We start from the raw sequence: 13,733 nt of genomic DNA, 5'->3' as shown, positions 1-13,733 counted from the left end.
TGGGTGGCTGTAATTATACACTTGGTTCAGGTTTCTGCCTCTTGAATTATAATGTCAACCAATAAACGTGGGAGATAAAATTCTCTCTGCCATGTCCTAAAGAAATAACTGGCCTGTGAAATAAGAATAAGTTAGGAGGCTGGCATTGGGATTCTGTGGTTTTTTTTTTTGTTGTTGAGACAATTGGGGTGAAGTGACTTGCCCAGGGTCACACAGCCAGTAAGTGTCTGGGGCTAAATTAGAATTCAGGTCTTCCTGACTCCAGGACCAATGCTCTATCCATTGTGCCACCTAGCTGGCCTAGCCTTGGGATTCTGAAAGAGGATACTGTTTCTATAGCTTTCGCCATCCTTCCTCCTCTGAAGCCCTCTTATGTACATTCATACTCTACTATGGGGACCTAGGTGTTGCAGTAGAGAAAGCACTGGGCCTGAGGTCAGGAAGACCTACGTTCAAACTTGGCCTCAGACACTTATTAGCTGTGTGACCCTGGGCAAGTCACTTAACTCTGATAAGCTGGAGAAGGAAATGGCAAACCACTCCAGTATCTTTGCCAAGAAAACTCCAAACGGGGTCATGAAGAGTCAGACACAACCGAAAGTAATGAACCATAATAACAAAATACCTTAGTTTGCATTATATTAATGTGTATGCAGCAAGGTATATATAGTTGTTGGTGTTTTTAAATGCTAAATTTGGAGTCAGTAGATCTAGACTCGAATCCAAAGCTTTGTGACCACATTTAAGTTCTATCCTCTCCAGGCTTCAGTTTCCTCATTTGTAAATGGTGTATGATAATATTTGACCTACTATCCCACAAGGTAGTTATAAGCAAAGAGCTTTGCAAACATTATTCTATATAATGTGAGTTAATATATCTTTTCACTCTTTGAAGGAAGGGTCAAATTTCTTTGTATCCTGCCACAGTGGCCTCAAATATGGTGGGCCTTCAATAAAAAGTAGATAGGGCATTGGTCTAGGAATCAGGAATACCTGAGCTCAAATCCTGCCTTAGACACCTACCTTGTGACCCCAGGCGTGTCACTTAAAAGTCTCTCTGTGCCTCAGTTTCCTCATTTGTAAAACTGAGGAGAGAGTTGGATTTGGTGACCCCTAGGGCCCCTTCCATTTCTAAAATCTCTGACCCTATAAAGTGAGAGTGTGGTCTGTAGTGGCTAGAGTTGGGTGCCTGAAAAGACCTTGCCACATACCAGCTCTGTGATTCTGTGCTCTAGTAATTCTCTAAGACTTTTCAAGAGATCTTAACCTTTTTTAGTGTCTTGGATTCCTCTGGTACTCTGGGGAAGTCAAGAAACATCTCTTCTGAATAATGTTTTTAAATGAATAAAATAAAGAGGATTACAAAGGAAACCAATTACTAGTTCTCAAAATGTTTTCTTTTTTTTTTTTCTTTTGAGGCAACTGGGGTTAAGTAACTTGCCCAGGATCACACAGCTAGTAAGTGTCTGAGGTCACATTTGAACTCAGGCCCTCCTAACTCTAGAGCTGGTGCTCTATTCACTGTGCCACCTAGCTGCTCCTAAAAATATGTATTCCCCTTAACCTCCCCCCACAAAAAACCAAACCAAAACAAAACAAGGTCATGGAACTCAGGTTAAGAATCACTTCTCTAAGGCTATATCCTCTGCCTCAGTTTCTTCATCTATAAGATGGGGATAATAATAACACCTACTTCCCAGGGTTGTTGTGAGGATAAAATGAGATATATGTAAGGTACTTTGCAAACCTTAAAAAGCTATAGAAATGTTTGCTCATTGCACAGAAATTGGAAGAAGCTCCTTGTTGGGAGCTCTCTGTGCCAGTGAAATGACAGGTCTTTCCCCTATATTCATTTTGATCACCTTAAGAACCCTCAGGTCTATAAGAAGTGACCGTCAGTCTGCAAGCCAGGTTCCTATTGGATTCTGAGCCCGTTCCTGTATTGAACTTCCTTGTGGCTCCCATGCCCATGCCTGTTGTCCCATGGAAATTGCCAAAGCCAGGTCAATAGCCCAGATTCAGGCTTCTTTCCCTAGAAGGACACTACCATGAGGCCCTATGATTAACTGTCCAAGTCATAGCTGGGAACCAACTCCAGCAGTTAGGGAACCTTCAGGACTTGGGTCCTTCAACATACCATCAAGAAAGAATGACCCATAGTCACCCAAGATTGAATGAGAGAACAAGGACCCTAGTAAGGTTGGTAGTATTCACACTCATCTGACTGCCTAGGCCACAGAACTTGAAATAACCTCCCATGGTCTTTTCTACCACCATTCTAAGTCCTCCTTTTTCTTTAAGACCCTATTCAATTATTATGTCCCACAGAAAACCTTCCCTGATGAGCACCATTCTAGAGGAAGCTAGAGTGGGTATAGCGCTGGGGATAGAGGCAGGATGACCTGCCTCAAATCTGAATACAGATGCCTACTAGTTGTGTGACCCTGGGCAAGTCACTTAACCTGTTTGCCTCAGTTTCCTCAATTGTAAAATGGAGATAAGAATAGCATTTAACTCCAAGGTTGATATGAAGATAAAATGGAAACATAGTAGGAACTTAACACATGCTTGGATTTTTTTCCCTTTCGTTTTGATCCATCTTTGTTTTGTGCATATAAACTATCAAGGAGAAACAGCTTGCATTGTAGTTATCTGCACATACTTACAAGTTAATTTGTAAGTATTCCTAAATTAATTTCTATGTCCTTGTTGGCCTAAATTTAGAAAGGTTCATCACCAGAAGGTTAGTTACCATGTAATGAATTTGGGGGCCATAGCAACTCGTAAAGATGATCTACCAGAACTGGGGTTCTCTTAATCTTTTTGGTGTCATGACCCTCTTTAGCAGTTTGGAGAAGACTATGGACCTATGGGCAGCTAGGTGTCGAAGTGGATAGAGTGTTGGGCCTGGAGTCTGGAAGACCCGAGTTCAAATCTAGCCTCAGACACTTAACTAGCTGTGTGACCCTGGGCAAATCACGTAATCCTGTTTGCCCCAATGTCCTCTTCTGTCAAATGAGCTGAAGAAGGAAATGGCAAACCACTCTAGTATCTGTGGCAAGAAAACCCCAAATGGGGTCACGAAGAGTCTAACACAACTGAAAAATGACTGAACAACATGAATTCCTCAGAATAATGTTTTTGAGTGTATAAAGTAAAACTCATGAGGAAAATTTCAATTATACTGAAATAAGACTTAACAAAATATATTTAAAGTTCCTTGGAACTCAGGCTAAGAATCCAGGTACTAGAACATGGAGGGGTGTTAAATCTGTGTGGATAGAGGGAATCAGGATGCTGGAATTTCAGAATTAAAAGAGGCCTCAGAGGCCATCCAATCTAACTGCACCCAATGAAGCAAGGATGTTCTTCTAGGACATTCCCAGCAAGAGCCTGTATAACTCAAACCTGAAGCTCTTCAGTGATGGCAGGCTATCACTTCCTGTGCTGTTGCATTGGGATGTTTGTCCAGCTGAAATCCCCCCAAACCTGCTCCTAGTTTTGCCCTGGTGGCCAAGAACAAATGTATCCCCTTTTCTACATGAAAAGAGCTGTCTCTCCCCTTCCCACCAAAGTCAAAAGAAAACATATGCTGATGAAATCAAGTGTTTTCTGTCTTCTCAATTAGCTTCTTTTTGTTTTGAGGAAGCAACTGGGGTTAAGTGACTTGCCCAGTGTCATACAAGTAGTATCTGAGGCCAGGCTTGACCTCAGGTCCTCCTGACTCTCAGCCCAGTGTTCTATCCACTGTGACCCCTAGCTGTCCCGTCTCAATCAGTTCCTAAAACTTCCTGTCCACAGAACTCTTCAAGAAGGGAGCGCTTGTGGTCTCTTATGTGAAACGACTGCTTAATGACAGTAATAATAATGTTTTGCTGTTCAGTTGTTTCAGCACAGATTCCGAAGCCATGGAGTACCCTGGGTTCAAGTGTTGCCTCTGCTACTCATGACCTGCATCCTCTTGGTTAAATAATCAACCCTCCCAGGACTTCAGTTTCAAAAAAAAAGGGGTTCAACTAGATGGCCTCTGAGATCTCTCACCTCTAGACCTATGATCCTATGTCCTGTCCTGACGGATTAGACCAAATCATTCCAGAATGACCAGTGGGGGATCTGCTAACAATCAATTAACGACCTAAGACATGAACACCTCAAAACCACCGCTCTTCTCTCCTGTTGTTCTGTTATTTAGTCATGTTTGACTCTTCATGATACCATTTGGAGTTTTCTTAGTAGAGATACTGGAATGGTTTGCCATTTCCTTCTCCAGATTATTTCACAGATGAGGAACTGAGACAAACAGGGTGAAGTGACTTGTCCAGGGTCACACAGATAGTTAAGCGTCCGAGGCCAGATTTGAACTCAGGTCTTTCCTGACTCCAGGCCAAGCTCTCTATCCACTATACCATCTAGCTGCCTTCTCTCCTAATTTATAGTATTAAGGAACTGCTAGGTGGTGCAGTGGAGAGAGCACCAGCCCTGGATTCAGGAGGACCTGAGTTCAAATCCGGCCTCAGACACATAACACTAGCTGTGAGACCCTGGGCAAAGTCACTTAACCCCATTACCTAGTCAAAAAAAAAAGATTAAAACTAATTTGCAGTATTGAGCCACAAGATCCTCAAGAGGCTCCAGGATAGAGGGGACAGGCTATCCCAAGCTTCACATTGGCACTGGTAGCCAGAGATTGCACTCCTGGTACGGTCAAGACTTTTACAGTTTCCGGGTATGTCTGTGTTTCAAAGGGTAGGAAGAAAGCCATGGAGGTGGGGGGGGGGGGAGAGGAGAAGGCCAGATAATGATTCACAGACTAACCCAGTAGTGGATTCATACTAGAATTATCCAATCGCCAAGCACAAAGGTGCATAAGAAAAGTCAATTCAATGGAGGAACAGGGGAAGACAGAGAGGGAAAAGTAAGGGGGCCTGACTATGAGACTGCCCGACTTTCTGGGAAGTCTTAAGTTATCTCGGTCCTGTATCTGTAGTTGAAGGTGAACAACTGGTCATAGAGGATGGGGTGGGTTCAATCCTGCCAGTGACAGGTGCTGGCCAGACAAAGGCTGTCTTTTGGTGCTCGTGAATTGGGGGGAGGCAAGGGGAGGCCAATTTCCAGCTGCCCCTCTTGTATCACCCTGTCTCCTAAATCCAAAGCAAATAGCTCAGTGCTATCTGACCAAGTCCAGCTGTTGGATTCTCCCTTGGGCATACACAGAAAAGCCTGCCAGGCAAGGTTTCTCTTCTGATCTGGGAAATCACATTTGATCACCAGAGCTGCCTTTTTTCATCTATAAACAGAGAGCAGAAGATTCCCTGGAGCTATCCCCAGACAGTAGGTTCCTGAGCGAATAATTCAAGGATCTCTGATTTCATCAGTGTGAAATCCCTACCCTGACAGAAAGGGGTTACAATTTGCATATACTGGTTTTCATGAATCTGTGGCAGAAGAATAAATCTTTCTGTAATGAGTTCCTTCCCCCTGTCACTAGGCTTTTGCTCAAAGCTTAGGGATACCTGATGGAGCTCATATTCTGTTGATACAGCCTCCAAGAACTGAGGTAACCTCTGTGCCAGGATGGAGGCACAGGATTAGTGGTCTTGTGGAGAAGTAGAGATTGAATGCAGACTGAGCTGGGGGAGGGGGAAGAGAAGGGAGAAGCATTTTTGGAAATGGTTCTCGGAACAGCAGGTTGAGGGTTTGGCCAGGGAACCTGAACCAGTTTCTGCTACCTGCCTCAGTTTTCCACTCAGTCGCCCGAAGTTTCTCTGCTATTCTCTTCCTACCAAAGAGAGAAGAACAAGTTTCTGCCTGCCCCTAGGGTCCAGAGGATGCCAAAACTTTCTTCTCGCAGAGCTAAGCCAAATCAGGGGAAGGGGGCAGGGAAGGTGAGCAAGTGTTCAGGCATGCATACAGACAGACAGACATGCATGCACACATTCCCTGCAACCATGGAAGAAAAAGGGAAAGGCCCTCTATGCTGGTCAGGGAAGGAAGTGGATTATCTGACCTCTGCTTCCGGCTCTAAAGAAAGACCCAGGGCTCTTTCAATGCCAGCAGCTCATACTGTCCCATGGAGAGGAAGCAATTCTTGGGGTCAAAGTCCCTGGCATATTAGAGGGGTCAGAAAGCACTGATTAAACAGATTAGGGCCTCGTCAAAAGCTCCCCCCTGTTGCTCCTCTCTCCCTCATCCCTATAATACCGGTCCAGCTAAAGAAACACAGACTCAGCCTAGTCCCAAGAGGCAGGAGAAACACTACCTGAGTCAGTTAAAGCTGGTTTAAAAAAAAATCCTTCTGAGCCTCCTTTGCTGGATCTTCATCCAGGTGACACTTACTAACTGGGTATCTCCCAAGGCTGTCTTCGGGCCTATCTTCTAGATCATCTCATTTGGTGACTCATCACTTTCAAAGGGTCCAATCATCATCTCTATGCAAATGAATTCTCCAAGCTATTTATCTAGCTCTGCTCTCTCTCCCAGCCTCCTAGACTTTCATCACCAACTGTGTATTGGAGATCTCAAACTCAACAAGTCCAAAAAGAACTCATTATCTTTCCTGCCAAGTCCTCCCCTCTTCCCAGATTCCCTGTGACTGTTGAGGAAACCACCGCCCTTCCAGTGAGATAGGCTCACAGCCCTGGTATCACGATCAGTTCCTCACATGAAGTCTCCCCACACATCCAATCTGCTGCCTAGTCTTGTCCACCATAGCAGTATTCTGTGTCCCCTTCCCTCCAGTCACACAGACACCTTCTCAGAGCAGGGCCTTATCCCCTCCACCTAAACTACTGCAATAGCCTTCTGGTTGGTTTCTCTGCCTCAACCCTCTCCTCACTCCTGGTTATCTTCCACTAGCTACCAGAGTGATCTTAAAGATTAAAGCCTTTTTAAATGGCTGTACCACCCACACATGACAGAGGATATGCTCAAAATATTAGAAATGCACAGATTTATTTATGAAAAAAAAAATGTGATCTTGAAAAGCTCAGGTCTATCACTCACCCTCCCCCCATTCAATAAACTCCAAGGATCCCTGTTATTCTAGGATGAAATATAAAATCCTGTTAGGCTTTTAAAGCCCTATATAACCTGGACTCTTTCCAATCTTTTCCCACTTTGCTCTCCTCCACATGTTTCTCACATACAACACTCGATCTCCCCTCTTTATTTTTTTTACTGGCTGTCTCTCATTCCTGGAATGTTTTCCCTCACCTCAACCTCCTGGTTTCCCAGCTTTCTTTCAAGACTGCTCAAATTCCACTATTTTCAGATGGCCTTTCCTTGCCCCCACCCCCACCCCAAATGCTAGTGCCTCTTATCTGGGATTGCCTTTCATTTACACAGTATATACTTTCTATATATGCACGAGAATGTGAGCTCCCAGAGAGCTGGGGCCATCTTACTGAATTTCTTTGCATCCCCAGAGCTTAATGCATAGTTAGCACTTAATAAATGCTCATTGACTGACTAGATACAAGATTCTTTGACAAAAGGGGCGGTGAAATAGTATTTTAAAACTCCAGCCTCTCTTTTGGGAAAAAGGTGTTGATGGTAGTGGGAAAGTATGCGGAGAGGAAAGCGATGTGTGTGTGGGGGGTGTGATTTGTGTCTTCTTGTACAAAACGACTAATGTGGAAATGTTTTACATGATTCCACATGTATAAACTATATTAGATTGTTTGAGAATCTCAAGGAGGGGGGAGGGGAGGAAGGGATAGGATTCCAAACTCAAAACTTTTTTAAAAAATGTCAAAAAATTGTTTTAACATGTAATTAGGGAAAACATAAAATATTACATAAAAAGGGAAATTAATAGGAAAACAGATAGAAAAAATAACAGGTAACACCAGCTTTCTGCTGGGATAAGCATCTTGGGGATAGAACCTTAAGTGTCATTAGCCTCTAGCCAACTTTAATGCTTTCTGATCCAGGGCCTGAAATAAAAGAGGAAGGAGAGAAGAGAAGGAAGTGACTATGTTAATGAAAGGGGAAGTCGTCCCAAGCTGTTACCCAGTGCTATCTCCTGTATAGATAAGGAAATGACTTGTGGATGGCCATAAAGTCTAAAGATCACTGCCAAGTTTAGGAACTGATGACTTATGGCTCTCCTATAACAGGTACCATAATTGAAATGCCATTAATGACAGCTAGGCTTAGCATCACCTCTCCTCCACTCCCCCCTCCCCCCACCAAACAACAGCAACAGCTATCTCATTGGTCTCCCCGACTCCAATCCAACTTTCACACAGTAGCCCAGTTGATTTTCCTTTAAGCACAATGTCACTCTCCCCTCCCCTCCTCAATAAACTCCAGTGGCTCCCAACTGACTCTAGGATAAAATGCAAATTCCTATGTCTGACTTTTAAATTCCTTTAAACCCAGCCCCCATCTATCTTTCCAGGCTCATCACTCCCCTTCTACATTCTATGGTTCAGCCAAATCGGCCTCCTTGCTGCTCTTAACACCAGACGCTCCACCACCTTCCAGCCTTTGCACTGTATGGCCCCAATACTTGGAATGAACTCTCTTCCTCTTGTTCTCTTCCTAGAAGCCCTTATTTCCTTCAAGACTCAGCTCAAGCTCCACCTTCTGCATGGAAGAAAAGTTTTTTTTAACTCTCTCTTTCAAAACGACATTGTACTTATTTTGTATTTATTCTGTATATCGTGGTAGCCGACCAAGCTGTTTCTTCCCCAATAGTACAAATGTTCCTGAAAGGCAAGCAAGGACTGTATCACTTTTGTCTTTGTACTCCCAGTGCCAAGAACAGAGCAAGGCACACACAGGAGACTAATAAATGCTTGCTGTTTGATAGTCTTATCACTGTATCATCCTTCATTATTTGTCTTTAGCTCCCCAGTGCCAAGCACAGAGCATGGCACAAAGTAGGAGCTTAATAAATGCTTGTTTGATATCACTTTAATATCCTCATTAGAAGAGTCTTCAATTCAATTCAAGTAACCCCAAAATAGGAAAGTATCAATCCAAACAGGGATTTGGGAAGAGGGTCAGGGACAGCAAGTTCCTTATCCAGAAAGCTGGGAGTGGGAAAGATAAAGGGGGAGGGGAGGAGTAAGACTACAAGAGGGAGTATGGAAAAGTTAGAGGATAGAAGATAGTAGGACTACAAAAGGAAGGGTGGGAAAGATCAGGCGGTGGTGGGACTACAAGAAGGAGGGTGGGAAAGATAAGGAGGTAGTGAGACCACAAAAGGGAACTGAGGAGCCCAGAGGGACTTCTCTCTTAAAGCCCAAACTACTCCCACCACAGCAGACGAGAAATTAGGAAAGAGAATAAACTCTACAAGAACTCCAACTCGTTGATCCCCACCCTGGAATAGCTGTTTAAAACTACAAGTAGCCAGCTCCTTCATATGCTCCAGGCCCCTCACTACCCACCTTCTAGGGCCCCCCCGTACTTCCTAAACTAATTGCAAAGAAACCCTGGGGCAGAGAGGCTACCTCAGTTTCAAAAATGATTTGCCTCTCTTAACGCTTTCACCCCATGCTCCCAGTCTCTAATTCCTAGTTTCCCCACCTTAGGAAGAGTCCCAGAAAGAAGGAAAACGGGGAAGGGGGAGGAGAGGAGGAAAGCGGGAGACTGAGGGGAGGCGGAAAAGGGGGAAGCCGAGAGGAAGTAGAGGAGCAAGTGGGGGAGTCAGATCTCCAGGAAAGGGAGGTGGGGGGGGCGGTGCTGAGGAAGAAAAAAAGGCAAAGGGATGGTTGAAGAATGGGGCAGAGAATGGGGCTTAAGGACAGCAGGACGGGAGGGAGAACCCTAGGCTGGAGACCTCGCCCGGGACTGCACATGGATGGAGAGTGTGGGGTGTGGGGCGCACTCACTGACCTCCTGGTAACTTGGGTCCTGGGGGTTGAAGATGCTATCCACGGGCTGCAAGCGTAGGCTCAAGTGCGGGAAGCTATGCAGCCAGACGGCCCACCAGGGCGCGATGTAGTCCACCCGGGCGGCCGGCATTGCTCCGGCCCTTCCGCCCGTCTGTCCGAGCGTCCCGCCAGCCAGCAGAGCAGCCACGGCAGCCGAGACCACTGCACGGGGCGCGCTCCCGTCACCATCCCTCGCAGGCTCTCCGATCCCTCCCCTCTCCCCCGCCCCCACGCGCGCCCCCGGCCCCGCCTCGCCCCTCAGCTCTCCCGCGGGGCTCCGGGAGGGAGGCGCCTGTAAATGCAGATATGAGAGAAATAAAGAGGTCTCTACTGCCGCCCTCTCTGCCCCCGCCTCTGGGCAGGATCAGGATCTGAGATTTAAAGCTGGGTCATCTGGTCCCGGGTCAGACAACAGAAAAGTAACTTACCCAAGTACAACTAGTTTGAACAAAGGCATAAGACTATTATAAATTTAGTGACAGATGAGGAAACTGAGGTACAGAGCGCTAGAGTCACGCAGCTAGTAAACGTCTTAGACAGGATTTGAACTCATGACTTCCTGACTCCAAGCCCAGTGAGCGGGTCCACTGCTGCCATGCTGCCTCAGGTTGGCATAAGTTGCCTTCCAAAGCTTTATCATCCCCTAATCATCAATGTGTCTACCCGATGTCTTTCTTGCAGACATTTATCATTACTTCCAGTCTTACTCATCATTACTTTATACTGTTGATTATAATTATTAACTAGCCAGACCCAGAGGAGGGACTGTCTACTCTTAGGCCCTGGGGTGATGGGGGAGGGGGTGTATCCAGAAGGCACATTTAACACATTGTGAGCATCCAGGCAATATTAACCACAATAATCATATCTGGTATGGCTTTTCTCACAACCCTATGAGGTAGGTAATGCATGGTTTATTTGTCTCCATTTTATAGATGGGGAGACTGTCTGAAGATGAAATGATGGCCATAGTTGCATACCTATTACTTGACAGTCAGATGGTTCAAACTAGGGATTGAAATCATGAGACACTCCTAGGCCAGATAACATTTTAGTAAAGGAAACTGATTTAACAAAATAGCAAAGAGAGGCTATTCAGCAAAGATACAGTATTAATTCAGGAGGATGCTGCTCCCCTCCTCTCCATATGGAGATTAGCCTTATCAGGAGAATGTATTTACTCCTGGAGGTGGGTAGGTTGTAGTCTATCTATCAGCTTGAGGGGCTTCTTAACACTGGGCTTTTCATGCCTTTGGTGACTGGGACACTTTGGTTTGGGCCACAGGTTCCCAAAATGGGTGATAGTGGCCCCTAAGGAGCGCTAGAACAATCCAGGGAGGGCAGTAGTAGCCTCAGGCGCAATTAGGAGGTATTGAGTAAAAATAAGGGAGTAGTGGACGTAAGGAAAGAAGAAAAGAGAAGAAAATTTTGAAAAACACTTCCTACATGTTTCATCTGTTGTGTAAACAGAGTTAAAGTTGTAGTGATTACATTGTTTTCCAAAAAAACCCACAGAAAATGCCAGTTTTAACCTATCAGTGGTCAAGTCTGCTGACAGGTCTTAACAAGCAAGTGTTGGCAGGTGAGCATATCTCCATTTGTGGGGAAGTCCAGCATGCATTAGCAAGAATATGTGCGTGTAATGACTTGCTTACAATATGATACTATATTGTTACATGATACAATATCAAATCATCAAAATTTCAATGCAGGGAAAACCCCACAAATTTACAATAAATTATTGAATTTAAGATGTGACATTTTTAAAAAAATCATATATTTTTTGAAATGACCCAAATTTTAAAAAAACCATCGAAGGGTCAAAGAAAGTAGATTTCGGGGGATGAGGAGGGAGGAGGGGCGCTGAGTAATTTTTTTGAAAGGGGGGTTAGTAGTAGGCTGAATAAGTTTGGGAACCTTTGGTTCGAGCCTTAGTTCCATGGATCAATTAAGTTTTGAAGTTGTTTTCATTAACTTTTAAGGGAAAAGTTAGCATAACCTATTAGGAGTAGATGTTACTGTTACCACAGCTATTAAATTTTATTTTTTATTTTATTTTTTTTATTTTATTAATTTATTTTGATTTGTCAGCAATCACTTCCATATGCTTTTGAGTTGAGAATTTTTCTCTCCCTTCCTCCCCCCCACCCTCCCCAAGACGGTATACAATCTGATATAGGCTTTACATTTACATACCCATTAAACATATTTTCACATTAGTGAAGTTGTAAGTAAAAATTAAAACCAATAGGAGGAGCCATCAGAAAGATGAAACAAAACTCAACAGAAGGTAAAAATAAATGATAGCGATTCGATTTCCATAGTTCTTCCTTTGGATGTGGACGGCATTTTCCATCCTGAGGCCTCTGGAGATGTCTTAGATCCTTGTAATGCTGAGAAGGGTTCAGTTTAACAATATTAGTCATTGTGTAACATGGATGTTATTGTGTACAAAGTCCTCTTGGTTCACAGCTATTAAATTTTAAAAGTGGGATTGGAGCTCTAAACTGCTAATCCATGATACTTCCTCTATATTATGAGTGATCCAACGAGGATAGGAGAGAGTGAAGGGCTAACAGATTAAGGTATGAGCAGGCAGAAATAGGAAATACAGAACACAAACTTCTCTCCTTTCATTCTCTGCCCTCCTCTCTGTCCTGACACCATCTTCCCATCCAGGAATCTTATAAAGAAGATTCTTGTTCAATCATGACTGCTGAGATTCCATGACAGTGAATCACTCTCCACCTCACAGTTTATATAGTATCTTCCTTTCCCCACTCCACACCGCGACTGCTTCACTCCTTTCCTTCTAGACGAAAAGCAGTACATGTAAACCATGGCAATGTATTGCAGCTGATTCTCTCCCTCTCTCTGTCTCTTCCTATGCTTGCAGCTCACCTGGGAGTGTTGCTTAGCTTGGTGCTTAACAGGCTGCTAACTATTGTAATCTACAGATCCTCCACTCCCATTCCCCAACTACAATTCAGTTTCCCTCTTGATTAGCAATAATAATTTGTTTCATATTTTTTATAGCACTTTGAGTTTATAATGCACCTTCCTCATAATAAAACTGCCATTAGGTAATGCAAGATTTGCCCCAGTTCACCTAGATAGTTTCAGGGCCAGGACAGAATCCAGGTCCTTACCCTGTGGGGTAGCTGAAATAGAGTGTAGAATGAGCAGCCTGAGGACACTCAATCCTTTCTGTGCCTTCTGGCCAGCTGGATTAGGAGCAAAACTTAATCCTTCTCAGGATTTTCCTATCTCCTTTCCGGGGGCTGGTTAAGGGTAAAAGTCTTTTCTCTGGGCCCTACTCTCTCTTCTCTACTCCCCCTCCTCTCCGCCCTCCCCTCCTCCTCCCCCCCCCCCCCCCCCCGCCCCCAACCCCAGTCCCTTTTCTCTCTGAAGAGCCAGTTTGTATTTAGTCAGCTTGTGTTGAGGACTATCTCACTTCTAGCTGATGAGGTTTAGGGGTGATGGGACCCCAAAATCACAATACAGGGGGCCTGCTCAAAAGAATTCGACCCAAGCCTTCTTTCAGCCAAAGACAAGGTTTATTAGAACATCTGTCCAAGTAGTTTGGGGTGAGGGGAGGAGGAGCCTAAGGAGATCTGGATGGGAGGGGAATGGCCAGGGGCCATAGGAAGGTAAGTCAATGGAGGGGAGATTGGGTGTAGCCACAATGAAAGGCCAGTTGATGGGATTATACCCTCAGGCTAACGCCAGAGATTTGGCCATGGGATAGTCCAGGGTTTTTCCTTTCTGGGGCCCAGATCCCATCCCCATCATAGCCACTTGCTAGGACTACTGCCCTCCAGGTCCAGAAGGTTAGTGGGGTAAGGGGAC

The 13,733-nt window shown here is 44.6% G+C and overlaps 1 protein-coding gene across 1 annotated transcript in view; it reads right to left on the bottom strand.

The window, feature by feature from the left end:
• The window catches only part of TTYH2 (tweety family member 2), a 90,588-nt gene extending 80,492 nt beyond the window's left edge, over positions 1-10,096 (bottom strand). Inside the window, exon 1 of the mRNA XM_021002519.1 lies at positions 9,847-10,096. Coding sequence (XP_020858178.1) covers positions 9,847-9,975 — 129 coding nt within the window. The 5' untranslated portion in view covers positions 9,976-10,096. The remainder of the gene's footprint in view (positions 1-9,846) is intronic.
• Between the last annotated feature and the right edge of the window lie 3,637 nt (positions 10,097-13,733).

The sequence above is a fragment of the Phascolarctos cinereus genome, unplaced genomic scaffold (assembly GCF_003287225.1).
Source record: "Phascolarctos cinereus isolate Bilbo 61053 unplaced genomic scaffold, phaCin_HiC Scaffold_5;HRSCAF=322, whole genome shotgun sequence".
NCBI lineage: Eukaryota > Metazoa > Chordata > Mammalia > Diprotodontia > Phascolarctidae > Phascolarctos > Phascolarctos cinereus.
Note: the sequence above shows the minus strand (reverse complement) of the source record. Positions and strands in the feature narration are given on the sequence as shown.